The sequence below is a fragment of the Chelonoidis abingdonii genome, chromosome 10 (assembly GCF_003597395.2).
Source record: "Chelonoidis abingdonii isolate Lonesome George chromosome 10, CheloAbing_2.0, whole genome shotgun sequence".
Taxonomy (NCBI): domain Eukaryota; kingdom Metazoa; phylum Chordata; order Testudines; family Testudinidae; genus Chelonoidis; species Chelonoidis abingdonii.
The window spans coordinates 37,534,908-37,555,430 of record NC_133778.1 but is presented as its reverse complement, the minus strand read 5'-3'; the positions used below and the strand labels follow the sequence as shown (position 1 = coordinate 37,555,430).

General features: G+C 38.6%; 1 protein-coding gene across 3 annotated transcripts in view; it reads right to left on the bottom strand.

Annotated features, from left to right (window-relative positions):
* Nucleotides 1-20,523, bottom strand: part of LNPK (lunapark, ER junction formation factor) — an 81,768-nt gene that overhangs the window by 4,180 nt on the left and 57,065 nt on the right. For all 3 annotated transcript variants that reach the window (XM_032784533.2, XM_032784534.2, XM_032784535.2), the window contains 3 exons: nt 14,923-15,028; nt 14,079-14,149; nt 11,902-12,072 (listed from right to left, as the gene is read on the bottom strand). In XM_032784533.2, the coding sequence (XP_032640424.1) occupies nt 11,902-12,072; nt 14,079-14,149; nt 14,923-15,028 (348 nt within the window). The remainder of the gene's footprint in view (nt 1-11,901; nt 12,073-14,078; nt 14,150-14,922; nt 15,029-20,523) is intronic.

The window sequence follows — 20,523 nt, the reverse complement described above, 5'->3', positions numbered from 1 at the left end:
TAACCTGCACATTGAATGAAGCAGGGATCCTCTGGACAAAACTATCTGTGATCATATAATAAGGATATTACAAGGGAGCAAATTAAAGTTGGACAGACAACCCTAATTCTGGCATTTCCTAATTTTTGAGTGTTAAACTTTGCAACCTTAATGTTCTTTTAATGTATTTTTTTAAAAAAAATATAATTTACTAGGTCTTTAAGAAAGCCAACTATAAAAACAAATTTCATTATATGGCATCAAAGTGACACTCATGAGGTTCACCAGCAGGGTGCGAATCTTTAAAGCCACTACACTCATCGCTGCCACTTGAGCTAATGGTTTAAATGGTAGCAGTAGAAGGCTGTCATCCTCTACATGGATCAGCACAACAGTGGTAAGACACACTGATGAAGGGTTCACAAGTATTTGCTGACAGCAAAGGAATGGGGAGATTCAGGCATACTGGATTCCATTCCAGGTTCTAGAGGGGAGTGTGGTCTAGCAGGCACAGGCTTCTGCACATTCCCTCCAATTTGACTCCTTCTCTGTCCCTCTAACCAGTCCCTATCTAGTCTCTTCTCCACCCATCTCACCATCCCAGCCTCATTCCCTAACAAGTCTAAGACTCCACTCCTCAGGCTTCTCATCCCAACTCCAGTTTCCTGGCCCAGCCAGTCTGTTTCATCTCCCAGCTCCTCATTCAATCTGTCTCTCCGCTCCTCCTTGGCCTCTAGTCCTTCTCACCCGCCCTAGTTTCCAATCCAATTATTGTTCCCAGACTCCTCATCTAGTCTGTCTCTCTTATCCCCACATACCCCCTGGTTCGTTGTCCCAGTCAGATTTTTTTCCATACCTTACTTCAGTCCTTGTCTCAGACTCCTTGTTCCAATCTATTCCTTTCTTTGCCCAGTTCTTACCCTTTCTGCATTCAAGTGAGGTACCTTTCTTCTGCATGGGCTCTGGCCCCAGGCTGGGTGGGAGTGCCATTGAAAGCAAAGGAGAGACACCCTTCCCCTGCTTTCAGTTCCAGTGCCCAGCCGCACCGTAGCCTGGAGATTTTAGCAGCTCCATCAAGAAGTCTGAGCATGTGTGAACTGCAATTTTTCAAAAGCTTACAGCAGCCAAATTTGGGTGGATTTTCAAAGGGAAAGCAAAAGGCACATTCTTGATACAGCGACCCTGCCAAATTTCAAGCCCCTGAACTGAAGCAAAGGGGCACACCAGAGGTCTCAAAAGAAGATTCCAAGAATTTGAAAAGGTAAATAAGAAGTTTTTATCATATAAAAATAATTCTGGCAAAGAGCTGAACTGTTTGGGCTGAAACTTTCAAAAAATATTCAACCTGAGGACACACTGTGCATAAAAAAATGTCAGCATAAATGCTTAAAAGTCGGCAAAGTTATATGCAACTAAAAACAGGGTCTTATAACAGCTCCACCTATTATACAACAAACTCTGATGTTTAAAGCTTTCATGTGCAAATACAAGGTTTTAATTTTACATTATAAAAATTGGTTATGATTAATGTAAATGTCTAATTATTTAGATCTCAGTAACAATTTAAATGTTAGTAAAAGCTGTAACTGAAGGGATAAAACTCTGAAAATGAAATTGAAAAGGACAAAACATTACAATGCAAATATTTTATTTACTTGAAGTCTTTGGGTATTAGCAATTAGCCTTGATTGATTTAATTGAAGGAAAATAGACCTACATATATCGGCCTTTCACACAACTGTTATAGACTGCTTAAGACGGATTTTAATGTGTCAAAGCCATTAACATATTATAGCGCTCTTAACAAAAATCTGATTCCAACAGCCATGCATTTCTTAACACCCTTGCTTAGCATTTAGTATTTAACAAAAACATGTAAACAGAGCCTTCCTCACAATCAGCTAATGAAGTCAACTGTCCTACCTTTGCAGTAGGGAATGTTTCCCACAACAACCAGCGAGCTAACAATATTATGATTTCACAGTTTGACTAAGGTGGTAGGCATCTGTTATTAGGGAGTTCATGAAAATCATGTAAAAAGTAAATATCAAGGGGAAACGAATCCCCCTACAACCTAACATGCAACTAGTTATTTTTTAAGAAGCTGTGGTAGCAACACATGAAACCAGATTCTTAGATTTTGAGTGTGGGGAGGAACAGCAGGTGGAAGGAGAGGGAAAAAGGAGAGAACAGAAAAACAACCCATTGCCTAGTCTCTCAAATTCTAAAGCAAGAGACTTTTTTAACACTTCTGCAGCAGTGATGGCATCCAGCCACCTGTAATTCTACACTCAAGGAATCTTAGCAGCACTAGCAGCAGAATTTCAAGAATTCTGGCTTTTCATAACCCTGTTCACAAAGGCTTAGAAGTAATGGAATTTAACCCTTTCTGAACTAGAAAAATCTGTATATGATTAAATGGTTTCACATTCAAAAATTCTCTGAAAACCTGGGTTATCAAAAGTGAAACAAGTTTATTTAATTCAATTCAACCTAGAACGCCACAGGATATCAATTCTGTATGACAAGAATGGAGCAGCAGAATTACAGTTCAGGGATATACATAAAAGATATGTGAACAAGTTACTGTATACACAAGCTTTTCTGCATTGTACTGTGCTTTATCTGGTATTAACAGTATTTCACGCTAAATAATACAGATCATCCAAAAAGTTAAGAGTCCGGGGATGCATGTGTCTTACTCACTAAGAGTGAAATGTGACACAGGAAGGTAATATTTGAAAGTTTTCATCTAGTTATACACAACGCAAAAATGTCTATTTTCAACACAGAATGCCAGGTTTCAGTTTTATAGACCACATGACATCAGCATTGTGTCATGTTGTTGCTCCATGGTGTGACATTTAGATTGACTGGCAAACCTCATACTACCAAAGTGCACATTCTGGGGAGCTGTATGGAGTCTCTTTATTAAGTGCATTTTAAATGTTCTGAAGAACCAGCCACCGGTTAAATAAGGATTACTGGGTTAAATCAACTCTTCAGCTCCCAGCTTTAAAGAGTCTCATGCCCTGACGCGCAAACTACACAACTTTTACTAGTAGTAAAAGCATGAAGGGCAGTGCATGCGTCACCTAGTTTGGAAACATTCTGAAACAGAGGCATAACACTAACACATACCCCAACCCTCTAATCATTTCTTTAGTTGTTCCTTCCACTGACAGAAGTGATCTCAGAAACTTCATCTGCTCTTTTGCATTGGACAAACTCATTGTTATTTTTATTATTCTTGGTACAATGCAGGATACTTTAAGACCTTTGGTTGCTAAGCTAACTTCAAGTTTTTGATCTTTATATGAATTTTCTCAAAGGCTAGGTTTTCTTCTCCACTGTAGCAGACCCAGTGAAATAATCTGACTTTTAGAAATGTGCACTAGTGAAGTATGCACTTTCCAGCGTCTCAAATACCTGCCTGAGGGATATTTGTCTCACAGGTATTCCATGTGCATGGCTTTTATACCATGAGGAAGGAAGGAATACATGCATTTTAATTTTTCTTGAAGGAGAAAGCCTAACATTTACACAGCAATTGCATCCATATGCCCTCTACAGTTCTACCAAAGAGGTAGATGAGAGCTCCTCAGCAAGTCAGACTGAACTGAGTAAAAGGGTCAACAACTTAGGACATTTTTACACCGAAAGAGTCATATTAGAAGTAATTGAATCCAAGAAAAGCTGATTCATCTCCTCAGTCCTCTGTACCAATGTCAGGAGGTCTGAAGAAAAAAAGCACATAAGACATCTGGGGGCAGAAATACTATTCTTCCAAAGAAAATAAACTTACGAGTTTAAGAAATGGTGCCCTAGTGCTATTCTCTTACAGAGCTAGAGGATGTTAAGCCTAACTGGTTAAGAGACAAGTCGATTCTTTGCCAACAAATTTTGCTTTCAGATCCAGTTTCTTATCAGTCATTCTGAGCTGTCATTCAAACCAAGCTAGATTTATTCCCCTATAGTAGTTATGTCTCTGCTGCAACTATCTCAAAAAACATATCTGACATTTGAACCAGTGTCTATTCTTCTGGAGCATCTGGTAGGTAGCCAAACAATGGGGTCAGCAGTCTTAGAGACATGCATGGTTGTCTGCTGAACTTCAGTCTACATTTCTGAATCTCCCTTTTGAAGGGTAGGACTTTTTTTTTTTTTTTTTTTTTTTTACTAACAACACCACAAACATATGGCTTAGCCTAAGCTTCTTCTCATCTGCCACATTGGCCGATCTCCTGGCCTGCCCTAACGGCCCTTAAAAAGAAAAAAACTTTGAGCATCTTTTTGTTTCTAGCAGTCACCTCATGGAAGATAGTCTTCGCGATCTCAAAACATCAGATACCCAAACCATGGTCCCCTTTGCAGTGAGGCAGGATTTCTGAACTTTGGCAGTGAATTGTATGGGATGTGCCCATGTGTGGGCATGTATACAAATTTTTCAATTGAATGGTTTTTATTCCACTTTTGATATGTAAGAAAAGCAATAAAATCTGTAAGGAAAAAAAAATTTCAATCTTAAGATAGGATAGGGGACCTAGAGCTCATATGAAACTCCTTGACTTTCTCTACCTTTCTGGATTATTTGTTCCAATATTTTCCAGCACTGCAATCATCTTTGATTGATAGGTCTTGGAAGTTAAAGTTTATACTGAGTTAATGGCACATCAAAACCTAATCTCCTTTCTGGGATCCTTCTCATAACAAGTTTCTAATGCATAACTCATGCCCCTGTCAGACAGAAGCCATGGAACTAGAGCCAGAGCTTTATTGGGGCAGAAGTTTTATTCCAACTGTCCTCAGAGAAAAAGGTTTGTCTCATTTTTGAGCACTGAAAATGGAAAAAAACAGTGAAAAATGGAAGTTTAGGATGGCTTCTCAGCAGCTAGAATGGCTTATCTGCTTTCTCCCATCCCTTAGTAAACTGACTTATTTTCATCTTCCAATTTATAATCCTATCAAGTCTTGGAACACTTGTACGGTTCTCATTAATTTTACATGTTCCTTTCAGACACATTAGCAATACTACTAAGATTACTGGGTTCTTCTTCAGCCTTACACTATTTTTCCTAAAGACAACATGGCTTTAAATCCTCAAGATACATTTTTGCATCCAAGGTGGTCAGAAACTTCTACATAAATCAATGTATTTTGCTTCCACTGTTTCTTCTAAGACATGATCTCCTTGGGGAGAGATTAGATCTCTGTTGTTAAAATGACTCAATTTTGTTTTATTTAAAAACTCAAATTTAAAAGACTGTCCACCTGGGGCTATGGGTCCCTTTACCATCAGCTAAAAGCACAATACAAAAGCCAATTATAAAAAGAAAATCAAAATAGCAGAATTCTTCCACACACCAGTCACTAGTCAGCATATTACATATTATTGGCCAAACAAAAATCCTACAATCACAGCTCTATCCAAATATCAACTCAGAGGAACTTTGTAGGATGCTTGGGTCAGATCCGAGTTATTTTAGAATGAAGCTGTGTAACGGCGGGGTTGAGAGGCGGATGCTTTCCCAAAGGACTTCAGAGAATGCCTTACCAGCAGCCTGTTCTCTAAAGGTTCAAATTGAGTACTTATGCAGATCTCAAATTGTGGCAGTATGGTATAAGGAGATAGGAAGATCCTTGGCCATTTTGGTTTAGGGCCTTATAGGTCAAAGCCAACACCATAAACTCTGCCTGGAAGCCAATAGGCATCCAGTGCAGATACCGGAGCACAGGTGTCACGTGTTCGCCACGAGATACCACACTTATGAAGCATGCTGATGAACCATGCACTAGTTTCAGCTTCCAAACAAATGTTAAGTATGACCACCTTGAAGAGCACATTACAGTACACCTCTACCCCAATATAGCGCTGTTCTTGGGAGCCAAAAAAAAAAAAATCTTAATGCGTCATAGATGAAACTGTGTTATATTGAACTTGCTTTGATCCGCTGGAGCGCGCAGCTCCATCCCCACAGAGCGCTGCTTTACCATGTTATATCGGGGTAGAGGTATAGTACAGGTGACAAAAACATGAAACAAAGGACAAGGTCAGCATCAGAGAGAAGACTTCTATCTCCTGATCAAATACAGAGAGGAAAAAAACCCCTTATCACTGCCACTAGTTGATCATCCAAAAGCCGCTGGTAATCTAATCAGACCACCAAACTACAAACTTTGGTTACAAGTTTTGTAGATTCACACTCAGTCAGGGGTACTGATAACTTCCGCCAGCTTGTCTGCTTCCTTACTGCAACTTACCATTATTACCTGAGTCTTCTCAAGACTGAGTCTCAATCAGCACACTCTCACTGCACCCAGACACTAGGAAAAACACTGAATCGTACTCCCTGGATTGGTGAAATATAAAGTTGGGTGTCACTAACTCTAGCAGCCTCATCTATGCAATGAATAAGAGGGATGAGAATGGGGTGACCAGATGTCCCAATTTTATAGGGACAGTCCCGATATTTGAGGCTCTCTTATACAGAAGCCTATTACCCCCGCACCTCCTGTCCCGATTTTTCAAACTTACTGTCTGGTCACCCTAGATGAGAAAGTAGATCCTTGTGGTATACCATGACAACACTTGGCGGGGGGAGGCAGGGGGAGAGGTTAAGAGCAAATCCAATACTATCTATCAAGAACAAACAAACTAAGGCAATGAAATGCAGCCCTGTCCATTCCCTCCAGAGATCCTGGGCATGTTCAACATCACCTCATGATTTAAGGTACTGAAAAGCAGATTGAGGCCTATCTTAAAAGGAACACCTGATCTGTTTGCATCAGGTGGTTGTCAATGCAATCAAGCATTCTGTGCCATACTCAAGTTGAAATCCCAGTTGCTCAAGGTCAAGTAAATCAGTCACAGATCTTTCAAGATTTGTCACATTGCTGCCTTTCTACATTTTAAATTGATATAATGCTCTATTTTTGGTTATCAAATATTTTCAGTGTCAGGATTTGGCTTTTTCCAACAGGGACTAAATATGATGCACTCAGAAAGAACATTTGGAGACACAGAACAACAGCTGCTGATCGCAACTAACAGGAAAAAGAGAAGACTACACATGATTACTTTAAAGCACTCTGTGCTCCGTCTTCAAATGAAACCAGATGAGCAAAATGGATAAAACTGTGCTCTGTAGCTTCTTAAAAATTCTGTTGGAGATTTAGTACTAAAATGACTCAGGTTTTAATCTACTAGAGGGAAGAGAACTACCATGGTTTCCCTAATGAATTACTCAATTACTCAGATATATCGAGGCTGCCATTTGGAGCTCAATTCAAACATTTACTAAGCACTAGTCTTGATTCAACTGCAAGATAAGATGGTAGGCATGTGAGAGCAATTTGCTCAACTAGTTTTCCTCAGGAACATCTCTGTCGGCTAATCTCTATCGAGTTGAGATCTACAGAAGCAATTTCATGGAGAAAAGAAGAGCAATCACCTTAGTATTTTAGTGTCAACAAGTACTTTAACCCCATCCCCCTATGTCTGTGACCATAAAAGATTATGCAGCAGGCTAGTGAATACTTGGACCTTGTCATCTTTACTGAAGGTGGTTAGTCATTTTGCCCATGTGACTGTGGTTTTGCTATGTTGGTAATGACATTAGACTTACTCCAAGGCTATGGTTTAACAAGGTTACTGATCCAAATCATGTTTCTGAATGGTGCCAACATTTTGGTAGAAGTTATTTTCCTGTTGCCAACATCTGTTGTAATTATAATTAAATATGCCATTTTTTGCCAGGACAGAACCATCTTAATAGCTGATCTGCAAAAGCCTTGCTTACGGTTTATACCTCATTAAAAGGAAACCTTAGTAGCTTAAGTTTACAGAGTCACATTAATTAAACCCTTTAAAATAAGTATGGGTTAAAACTACCTGTAAGCAGAGTTCATGCTATAAATTAGATCTGACAAAAAAAAAAATGGCTTATTGAAAATGCTTTTTGACAGATTGAAAGCATTATTTTCACAAGACGGGGCTGCTCAAACGAAATGCCTTGAATCAAGTCATGGTCAGTTTGTGCATAATGACAAAGTTACAAATTAGCATCAACCTATAGTGAACCATCTAATATGGATATAAGAAAACATTTTCTTTTGGCTAGTACAGTTGGAGAATTAATATTTTGTTTTATACATTATAATGTATTAAAAGACAGTAGGTACAGTATTTATCTAGTATATTATGTCAGAAGATAAGGAAATTAGATGCCCACGTTCCAGTAGTAGTGGGTGCTGGGAACCTAACTCCTTTCTTCTGTAAATCCCAGCCTGTTTTAAAAATTTAGTACGGTGCACATATATTATACTTTCATACTTTACTTATTGATAATTAACTTATTGACAATCTGGACTGCATGTTCGGTTTTAGAACACCTTAATCCTTTTTCAATTATATCAATGACTTCCCTGATTATCTGCATTCTACACAGAGAACTTTGGAAAATAAGACATGGTTAATACAAGGGAGGGATACTTTACAATTTTATGTGCAACAGCAGCAGGAAGATCTGAGTCTGTGTTCAATAAAGAACTCAATGTTTAACTAATATAACTCAAGATCACACTAGTAAAACCAAACTGAGGGCCATCATGACTTTCATGATCAAAAAAATCAATTGAAAGATGATCCATATTTAATACATTTCAATATAATATAGGGAATATTAATGTAACATACCTGAGAAAATGCAAAGAAAAAAAAATACTTTTCAGAGAAGCAGAATTACAAGGTATTATCTTTAAAGACAGTTTGCTTCACCAGCAAGATTTTCCCTCTATGAAGATTGATTTCACAGATAAAAGCAACTACACCCTGAGCTTCTCTAATCTATGCTAGGGAGAGTTACAATCAGCTTCAAGAGTAAGGGGGAGCTGTAAACAGCTACTTTGGAGTTCCTTCACTTTGGAACATCCAGAGTTTATTGGGTGCAACTAAGGATTGAGCCTGAAACCTCTGGGCTAAAGAGATTAAAAGGTAGGAAAGCTAGGAAGACTAATAAAGCCAATATGGCTCCATCAGGCACTCTTTAATTATATGAAAAATCAAATAGGAATCCTACACAAAGTGGAGAGATGGACAAATTGCATGCATTTTTTCCTCCTTGTTGTTAATATTAATTGGTAAGCATCTGGCCACAGTTAACCTTATTACTGAATGCTGAAGCAAAATAGACATTAAACACCTCAGCCTTTTTGATGTCATCAGTTATTAGCTCTCCTTCCCTGTTAAGTAGAAGACCTACACTTCCCTTAGAGTTCATCTACACTGCAACATAAGACCATGCTTGAGCCCGGGCTGAAGCCTAACCTGACCAGTGCAAAAAGGTTAAAAAAAATTTGGCATGTTTGGCTCGAGAAAAGAAGACTGAAGGAGGCCCTAATAACAGTCTTCAAATATAAGGGCTATTATAAATAAGATGAAGGTTTCTAACCATTAGAGGAGTGAAGTTCTGGAACAGCCTTCCAAGGGGAGTAGTGGGGGCAAAAGACATATCTGGCTTCAAGACTAAGCTTGATAAGTTTATGGAGGGGATGGTATGATGGGATAGCCTAATTTTGGCAATTAATTGATCTTTGATTACTAGCAGGTAAATATGCCCAATGGTCTGTGATGGGATGTTAGATGGGGTGGGATCTGAGTTACTACAGAGAATTCTTTTCTGGATGCTGACTGGTGAGTCTTGCCCACATGCTCAGGGTTTAACTGATTGCCATATTTGGGGTCGGGAAGGAATTTTCCTCCAGGGCAGATTGGCAGAGGCCCTGGAGGTTTTTTGCCTTCCTCTGCAGCATGGGGCTTGAGGTCTTCCAACCACAATTTGAGGACTTCAATAATTCAGACATAGGTTAGGGGTTTGTTACAGCAATGGATGGGTGAGATTCTGTGGCCTGCATTGTGCAGGAGGTCAGATTAGATGATCATAATGGTCCCTTCTGACCTTAAAGTCTATGAATTTATCCAATTGTTCTCCATGTCTACTCTTTGTCCCCCCTTCAGCTTAATCTGTAGTAAGGGAGATTTAAATTAGATGTTAGATAACCCTTTCTAACTATAAGTGTAGCTAAGTTCTGGAAGAGGTTACCAAGGGAGCATGGGAAATCCCCATCATTTTTAAGAACAAGTTGGATAAACACCTGTCAAGGACAGTGTAGGTTTTCTTGGTCCTGCCTCAACTCAAGGTTTCTTCCAGCCTTGCATTTCTATGACTTTATGATTAAGTAGGATTGACTAGAAACTGGAGAACATAACAAGGACCTGAATAAGGGCTAAAGCAGCAAGAGGCACTCCCACATCAGAGCCAGTGAGCAGGTCCTTCACTGACTAATCAGAAAGGAACTGTCTGGAATGTTCTGGAGCCTCTAATAAGGTTACGTCTACACTGTGAAGAAAAACTCATAGTGCCAAATCTCAGAGCCCAGGTCAATTGGCTCAGGTTGTGGGAATAAAAATAGCAGTGTAGACATCCCCACTCAGGCTGGAGCCCTGGTTCTGTAAGCCAGAGAGGGTGGATGGTGGTAGACCCTGTATCCCAGCTCAAATGGGATGTCTACACCTCTATTTTTAGTCCCACACCCCAAAGCCGAGGAGCCCGAATCAATTGACCTGAACTCAGACTCCATGCTTCAGGTTTTCCTTTGCGGTGTAGACATACCCTGAGGTACCTGAAGTTGGAGCATATTCAGTAAGTTAGAGCTCTCAAGCCAGCCTGCAGGTGCCCCACTGGATCAAATTTCTCAAAACCTAGAGGCAGTTTCTCACATAACTCATGCTGAGATAGGAGACATCAGTAATGAGAATTCTGTACAAGTGGTATTTTTAGAGAACTCAGGGCACTATTAGCAAGTAATTAGACACTAATTGTCTGCATTTTTTACCAGTTTAAGCCATTAATGATCTTCATACACCACTACAAAAAAAACCCACATTTATTAATCTGTCCTCTGTGCCATGGCAAAGATGATCATCCTGCCTCTTCATGCCACATACAAAGTGAAAGACAATGCCACTCTGTCCCCAACATGAAAAGATTACAATGGAAGGGAGTTTTATTTGTTAAACTACTTGAACTGTTTCCTATAGTCAGCTGCCTTTTAAACCTCTTCAGCTAAGCACATAGTGACATGAATTGCTCCGTACTACCCAGCCCCACATGCTTTAGATCTTGTCTGGTTTGAACCGAACCGTAAGAAATCCATACCTCTTTAGACTTGACTTTGATTACTTACTAACTGAAGATTCTTTGGTTTTAATTACAACTATTTTCTAAACTCTCCTGAAAACATTGCATCTTCTCGTTGGCTGAACACTAGACACCTACTGTATTTGCAGACTATAAAACTTCTCAAAAGGAACTTTGTTAATTAAAATTGACAATTTGTCTTTGAACTCTTGATTTTAAGCAAGGCAGTTTTACTAGATTTTCCTGCCCTGGGGAAAATAGCAAAACTAACTTAAGGAACAAAGGCAGGAATTTCAACCCACCTCAGCCAAATGACCTGCTGAAAAAACAGTGAAATTTAACCACTTAGGGACTTGTTAACTTGTGTTAACTATGCACATAATATACAGTTTAGGATTGCTATTTGTTTATCAATGATTTAAAAAAACAGGGATTTCATTAGGCAGTATCTTCAAAGGGAAAATAAACTTGCCAGACATAAGTGAAGTAAGACTGAATTTTAAGGAGCTGCATGGCTAAAAACCCTTCAGCAATGCAGATGAAGAGTAAACTACAAACACTAAGGAACAAACAATACAAAATACACACACTACAGGAGAACAAAAAAGTCAGAATGCTTTAAAAACCGCTGCACTTTAAGGAAAAAAGGCTGAACCAAGAAGAGTAGTGACAAAAGGATTTCAGTGAAAATTAATAATGGCAAGCATCATAGATTAGTACACACCTTCCCTTGGTGGATTCTCTTGTAGTTTTACCCCTTCAGAATGCAAAGGTCCAACTGTAGTCGGCAATTCTGCTGGCGGCCTCTTTTCACAACTGAAATCTGGGAGTCGTGGTGCTTGTGGTCTAGTTTTTCTTGCAGGATTCAGGAAAAAGCAGTATGCACACCTAAATGCTGCACACAGGTTTACAAAAGCATACACAATAATAATCTCACTAAGTTGACTTCAAGTCTCAACATACTAGTATTCAGATACATATTTCCCAAGAAATAAAACAGTTTCCAAAAACTAAAGCAGCGTGACAATATTAAGACACTAAAGGACTTTTTTTTTTTAATTTAAAAAACAGTTTTAAAAAAATGGTTAATAAAGCTATGTAGCATGTCTTCCAACTTCAAGCCTAAGAGCATCACCACCGAACCTACTTGGGCCCCTCTATACTTGTTCCATTTTCCTCTGTGCACAGTTGAATGCATGTTCCCTTTCAGCTCTGCTGCTGCTACTTGTGAACACTTCTGGTAAGCATTACTAGGGCTGTCACAAACATCAACAAAACATGTACCTAATGATACACAAACTATTGCCAAATGCATACACTGAATCTTTTTATCTGTGATTTGGAGTCGTTGACAGATTGTGTATGGAAGAAAAGTATACTTAAAGATTTATAATACAAGACCATTCTTTTGGGTTTTTTTTTTTTGTTGTTGTTGTTGTTGTTGTTGTTAATAGTCCAGTATGGATATCCATTGCCTTTAAATTATTCTGTCAATTACTACTCAGTCATTTCCTTCCCCAAGGACTACACCTTGATGTGGTGGGAAGACTTGAGAGTTCTCATGACCTGGAGAGCTATGCTAGCAGGAGTTTAACTTCTGGTAGGACCACTCCAGCCAGCCAGGTCAAAGTACCAGACAAAAAGCAGTCCACTGCTGGAGTAGACAAGACTCCTAGCCCCAGTAGGCAGCTTGTCTAGGAAAAGACATACTCTGTATTAAAACTGGAGCTAGCCAGTCATAGGCCACAGACTTTGGTGGAGCAGCCACTCTCTTCTTCAGGCTGCAGTGATCTTAGCAAGTGAAACTGGCATAGCCCAGGCTCTAGGCCCTGGTCACTTTGGCCATCAATGGGATCTGCATATTGATTGTCTCAATTATTTCTCCTGCACTTCACAAAGTGCTGCATCTTTGTTTGACCAACCATCTGCACCAGCAGACAAAATGACCAAAAAGGATGAGAGAATTACAACCAACTTGCTACCACTTTGAAAAATTATTTGTGTACGTCTACAGTCCTTAAATGGAGCTCATCCATCAAACTCGATGGGAGACTGCATTATTACTTGAAAAATAACCTGCTCTTGTGGCATTTAGTAAGGAAAGCCACATTTGTGTTGGAAAAACATGAAATGCTGTCCAATAATTTAAAATATACTTTTACAAAAGACCAAACAAAAGTCCCTTTCTTGCACATTTTGACTGTTTGTTGCTCAGACAGATACATAGCATGCATGCTGTAATATCAATCAGAAATAAAGTAATTGTTGCTTATTGGGCTGTATATTTTCTCCCAAACAGAGAGACAGGCCCCCATGCACTGTGGAAAGAAAAGACAGATGCCTGAAACTATTTCTTACACATTAGACTTACTGTAGTTTTATTTTGTCTCTTTTGTACATCATCATCTGTGTTCAATAAAGAACTGTGTCTGTCTTAAGTTATTGTCAGCCATAAATTGACATATAACCTCCAACGCTTGTTCCTACTCCTCTTTTGATGCTTCCCTGAGATCTTCTTGCCAAAACAAGATTTTCTTTAAGTTCTGGTAAAGTGAAGCACTTTAATGGCCGATAGTTTTTAGCTATAAAACCCTTCTGAGAACTATTCATAGCCCGTAGTGATTCTCAAGGATGTTTTGGAAGAGGCTTATTCCTCCTGAATAGTTTTACACACACAATATCCTCGGCCTGAAAGTTGTAATAAAGTACTTTTTTAAAACTTAAAATGTATCCAAAGCTACTGAATCGTAAATTACCATAAGTGGCTAAGAAGCTTGTACTAAGTACTTAACTAGAATCAAAATGTTACAGTGCTGTAACAGTCTCTAATAAAGTACAAAACTTATATTTGAGAAGTAATTTTTTTTTTTAAAAGAACAGACTATGCAAGTTAGTTCTTACCAATGTATTCAAATTCCTCCTTCAGAGCCATACCATTATGAGAAAAACACTGTTGACATATAAGGGCATACCTAAAAAAAAAAAAGGAGTAAAAAGAGTAAAAATACAAGTGTTAAGTTGAAGCTAAGTATTGAGACAATGGAACTGCTGTATAGTACTTAAGCTGAGCAACTTTTAATATACTTAAAATATTAACAAGTAATGCCCAATCCATTTATGAAAAATGTACTGATTACCAGAGTCTCTTCACTTACACACCAGAAAAAGACAAGTTTTTAATCATCATCTTAAGAATTAAACCAAGATGGCTAGCGCGTAACCTGTCAAATAGCTGCAAATTAAGCATCTAACTGTTTCATACTAGACTCAATAGAAGCCACACCAAAAATACTGGTAATTCAACTTTTATGGTGAAATGCAATGATCTGATTAATAGCTCCTCTAACAGAGTTCGCAGGCGAGCTCAAGTGGGTTTGGGACAGTACAGCAGGCAATTAGTTATAAGCAATTAAAAAGATGACATATGAAAAGAAATTAAGAGTCTCGGATGTTTTTAGGTGATAGTTTAATTCATTCTCCCACTCACACTTCAGTAAGGCTTTTCTTTTTCACTAGAGCATTATCATTTTAAAACTGCTCGTGCTAGAGTTTACGCTCCTGAGAATGGGGTAAAAGAGTTCCGGTGAGGTATTGGAGAACCAGTTCATTAGGAAAACTGTATATAAAGCCAACAACAAACATAAGCAGCAGAATTCTAGAATATCTAATCCTGCACAAACAAAAACCAGACTTTCAACTCATTGTGTATGTGCTTTGTTACTTAATATCATTAGCAAAATTTTACCTGTTCTGTGGACCATCACCAACTAAGTATTCAACAACTCTGTCCAAAGCTCCCCTTTCTCGAGGAAGAATAGGTCTTGCTAAAGGAGGGCCTGGTGGATGGAGACCTAACAAACGAAGTAAATATAGTGAATTGACTTTTAACTACAAAATCCTACTACATAATGCACTAGTTCTCTTGTACATGCTAATACAGTGTATTAATATGTGCAGTATTTCTAAACTGTCACATTTGTGAAATCCAATAGGGAAGTTGTACCATTTTAGTTCAAGCTCAACATAGTTGGACTGCAGCTAGTATTCTTTTCTCCAATATGTCTTTCTTAAAATTCAATTGATCTTGCTGTTTGAATGTTTCAGTTTTATCAGTTACTAAATGTGGACTCAAAGTTATGATTTCTAAATCACTTATTTAAAAATACTGATAAGTTTAATATTAAAGTTGTCGTTGTTCAAAAATCAAATCTTTGAGGAAAAGGATTATTAAAAAGCAAAAATCCACCCTTGTAAACTGAAGAACATTTGAAGGAATGAGTATGAACATACAACATGCCCAATTCTCATTTATCTTAAGGCCCTTTAACACCATGCTGTCAGCATAAAGGGGTGCTTACAGTGGGTGTAAATATAAGAGCACACACTGATGCTTGTGTATTTGCTGGAACAAGGGATCTCACCTCAAAACACTTTTGCTCTCACTGCCTATTTCAGCCAGACTAGACAGAAACTAGGGGGAAAAACGTTCACCTGCCCCTCAAATGTAGATTACCAAAAATCCAAAAGGTTAGACAAAGTCAGTCTAGATAGCCCAAAATTAGAATCTTAAAAATATAATCTTGCATACCAGCATCTTAATACCAACAATGGACAACAGATTCTCTCTTAGTAACAAAATGGTACTGCAGAGAACAGATGAGGAACCCAAGATTAAACACAAAAATGCTGTTATAAAACAAAGTGATCTCGTTTAGCAGTACAGTAGTTGGGGAAGGTTATTGGTGAGTTTTTCTCTGTTAATTTAAAGGATCAAACAGAAAAAAATTACAGTACATTTATGACCCCAAACTATTTTAGAGGGCATGCCTTAACTTTTTGCATTGCCATTAATATTACTTGAAATTTATGAACACCTGTGGTAGAAAACCTATCAACTGTTGCTTCAATGAAGTTTCATCTCTAATAGAGATACCATATTATGGATCATTTCCCTCATTTATAATCATGAAATCTCCCTTTTGGAAACAATAGCAGATGATGCAACATGAAAGAATAGTGAAGAGGAAGAATTTACATACTTTTAGTCATCTTTCATAAGTGTTTTGTCCTCTCAAATGAAATAATCTCACAATCAGATTTTGCTTCTTTTTGTCTCCCCTCACATATAGAAATATGACCACCCAACTCTCCATAGACCAGAGTTTGGGAACAGCAGGTCTGCTGTACAAGACATATGCAAACTTTAAAAACCTGCAAATTTCCTGTAGCTTTAACTCTTCTCTTCCTTACTCGTGAAGTTGTCACCCACGTTATGGAAAAATTCTTGTCAAATTAACTTTTCAAATCTAAGTAGTCTCGATTATACAAAATCCGTCAAGTATTAAAAATTATTATTCCATCTCCCCAAGCTCTCATATTAGCTGTCAGGAGTCAAAATTTGGCCAAGAGAGCTTAATGAATAATAATATACGGGTACCCTGTGATACACTGATAACAAATACTGAACAGATTTTACTACTGTCATTTCCACCCACCTCCTCTCCCAGTACTGGATGTCCACGTAAGCACACTGAGTAGCAGTATATGTTTTAAAGGGAAATTTTCCTCTGACCCAAAATAGTTCTATGCCCTGAAATTTGCAATTCTCTAATCTTCAGAAATAAATCTTACATTGCCATATCATTCTTCTAGTGTCCCATAAGTGAGTTTGAAAGTTTGCCCAGACTTTATACTGAAGATTTTTTTGTTCCAAAGTTTAAGCAGTTCAGTCAGCCAGCAAAACTCAAACTGCTTTTGAAAATAGGGTAACAATGCAGGTGGTAAGGATGAACAGCTTTAGCTTAGACTTCATCCACACTTAACTTTTATGTTTAACAAATCTGAATTGAAAGCATTTATTGATAGGATTAAAGCTGCAACCAAAATGTTGATTCATGAATAACCAATTAACACATAAACAAAGTTAACTAACTTTAACTACAATGTACTGTTAAACAGTACCATTAAGTGTCAAGATCATAAAATTGAGACATCTCTCAAAATGCAACACAGGAAAATTTCTGATGAAGTTTTTTTGGTAATGATTCACAAAGAAAACAGCACTTTGAATGAAAAAGGCTTTTGAAAACCTATGTTTAAAGACAATAAAAAATGCTGACAGAAAAGGGTCATTGTGCTTTCTGTAACTCCCCACTCCTGCAATAGATTAAGGGGTAGAAAAGTGACATATGTTTACTGAAATATAGAATGAAGAATTGCTAAATGGTAAAATTAAGAGCTTTGTAAGCTATATTTTAATAATTCGTAATTATGGATAGTGAATGGATTTAGATGAGGTAACACTTAGGCCCAGGCCTTGCCTGGCATAAGTGTGGTTTTGCCAGTTCTTCTTTGATATAAATTGCTTTTTTGTTTAAAATGATATTGCTGGCAAGATACATAATGTGTCATGTTGGAAGATGTAAATAAGAGATACATAAATATGTCATGATAAATATAAAATCCCAGTTTTCTGGGAAAGCTAGGAACAAGGTGACTCAGAATGACATGATCCCAAAACTGCAAAACCAGCAGGAAAAATGTAGAAGTTGGGTAACTGAAGTTTACGCGTCCATATTGTATGGGTTACACGCAAACACAAAAATGAAGGGGTAACGTGGTAAACGCCTAGTGGATAAAATTAAGTAATCTGTAAAGTAAAAAATGTATAAAAGACTCAAGTGAAAAAACCCGAAATTAGAGAAAACACTGCATCAGAAACTGCAGGAATAGGACTGAAGGACTAGACCAACAGATCAGAGAAGGTGATGATAATGATGGAAGGTAAAAACTTTCCAGTGCCCTGGAATGCAGTCATTTGGGCCCATTTACCTATTCAATCTTGTCTGTTATTGGCATAAGCATACATTCAGACATTATAAGTGACAATACTTCTGCTTGAAATTGTATAAAGGCAAAAACTGATTAAGCCTAAATTGGGTTATTCAGTTTCCCACTTTCATATCCAACATTGGCATCGCTCGGTGGCATGAGTCCATGATGTCTTGTTCCCACTTCCAGCTCTTCAGGATTATGAAGTCTCCAGATACTATCAAGACTTGGAAGGCTGTAGAGAACAGTGCCCTGGCCTCCAGCCATGGTGTTGTCCAACACCAGGACAAGAAAGTAAGTTCTCATAATCATAATGGAAGAGTATGTTAATATATCAGAGGGGTACCCGTGTTTGTTGCTTTTTAGAGATCCAGACTAAGAGTTCTGTGGCACCTTAAAAGCTAACAGATGTATTGGAGCACATACGTCTGACGAAGTGGGTATTCACCCACGAAAGCTTATGCTCCAATACATGTTAGTCTTTAAGGTGCCACAGGACTCTTTGTTGCTATGTTAATATAATTTGCCACTGAAGGATCTGACAGAAAAGTCTTAGCCAAGGAAAAACCTTGGGACATAGTTAAAAAGACTTAAGAGTAAAGTTGGGAATAAGAAATATAAAAATTCCCATGAATTGTATATGGAAGTAGTATATTTAATGATTTTGTGTCTGAGGGACAAGTTAAAGAATGCTGCAAACAGTTAAAAGTACAGAATAGAGAAGTTGTGACCAATGATCAAATGACAAACTATAGTATTTGCTCTGGGTAAAAATCACTAAGCTATGACAGTGAGAAACTAAGCACAATACTGATTATTGTGCAGTTATGGAAAGACAGAACACACAGTAATATGTCCAAGAATATAAAGTGCAATCAAACTATGGAAAATTTAAGGAAACGTAAGGACATTGGTACTAGTGAGGACTTGTCCCATCTGTACCTTTGGGAAGAAGATAATAGCTACTCTGATTTGTATTCCCCATCAACCTATAAACCTTTTTGCTAAAATGCTGGCCAGCAGTAACATTAAAGATTATAGATCTCTCTGATTGTTAAAAGTTTGTGTTAAGTCTCGAAGAGACATATTCAGTGGTGGATGCCACCCACCACAAGGATCCATGAAAATATATCTGTTTGTGCTAGAAACAGAGAAAAAGGTTGGGAGGGGGCAGCATGTGGGGGGGGGTGTGCTCTGGGCTAAGCCTGGGGAAGGGGGTTGTGTGCAGAAGGGGACTCTGGGATGGTGCAGAATGGTAAGGTGCAGGGTGTGGGTTCTGGGAGTTTGGGTGCAGGAGGCGGCTCTGGTCTGGGGCAGAGTGTTGGGGTGCAGTAGGGGGTACAAGGTGCTGGCTCTGGGAGGGGGGGTCAGGGTTGGGGCTTTGGGTGCAGAAGGGTATATGGGGTACTGGCACTGTGAGGTGGCTCACAGCAGGGGGTTCAGGTGCAGGAGAGGGTTTTGGGTGCTGGCTCCGGGAGGGGGCTCAGGGTTGCCTCCTGCTGGGCAGCACTTACCTCTGGCAGCAGGTGCAGCAAGGCTAAGGCAGGCTCCCTGCCTACCCCGGAAGGGTCCAACATGCGCTGTTCCTCTGTGCGAGCCCCACCCCACACAAAACTGTCCCGGCCAACGGGAGCTGCGGGGGAGGTGCTTACAGGCAGGCGGCAACATGTAGAGGGAGACTCCGGCCCCACTCACGGGGCTGCAGGGCTGCTGGCCACTTCCGGGAGTGGTGTAGAGCCGGGGTAGGCAGAGAATCTGCCTTAGCGGCAGCCACACTATGCTGCCAGAGATCATGATCAGCTGAGAGATCCTCTAGGATTGACCAGTCAATTGCAATCGACTGATTGGTGACCATTGTTCTAGACTAATACATAGTCTTACTTCAAAAGGCAGCTTTGCATATAGACACCGACTAAAGTAATATCATAATACATATATCTCATGCAATGTATTGTATTTTCCTAATAAAACAAGGGTTTGGGTTTTTTTTGTATATTTTGAATACAAAAGTAGGTTGAAAATCAGAAAACACAAAATACTATTTTTTCTAAAACTTGGGAATTTTTCAGTAAAAATCTGTTTAAACTGAAAATGAAGGGGCTTATAAGTTATAGGTTTATTTTATAATTTTTTGTTTATATATTGTAGGCACCTGTGTTTTGAAGTGCTCAAAATACAGGGGAAAATTTATGAATGGCTCAGTCTTCAAACCAAATACAATCTGAGTTTATATATTTGTGTCATAACTTGCCAATTGGGGAGCATCAAAAATCCACATGAATTGGTTAAAAAATGTTTAAAGGGAAAACATAATATTTAGCAAAATGGTTATAAGAATATTTTCTAAAATGGTTTTTAAATTACCAAGTTAAACTGTATTAAAACCAACAACAAGCTTCTCTTGGAAGTTTATATCTGAATAGAAAGAAATAGTTGCCCCTTCATATAGTTTAAAAAGGTAGTAGTTGGGAATAGAACCCACAAGTGACTGAGGCAGTCACTAAATAGAAACAGG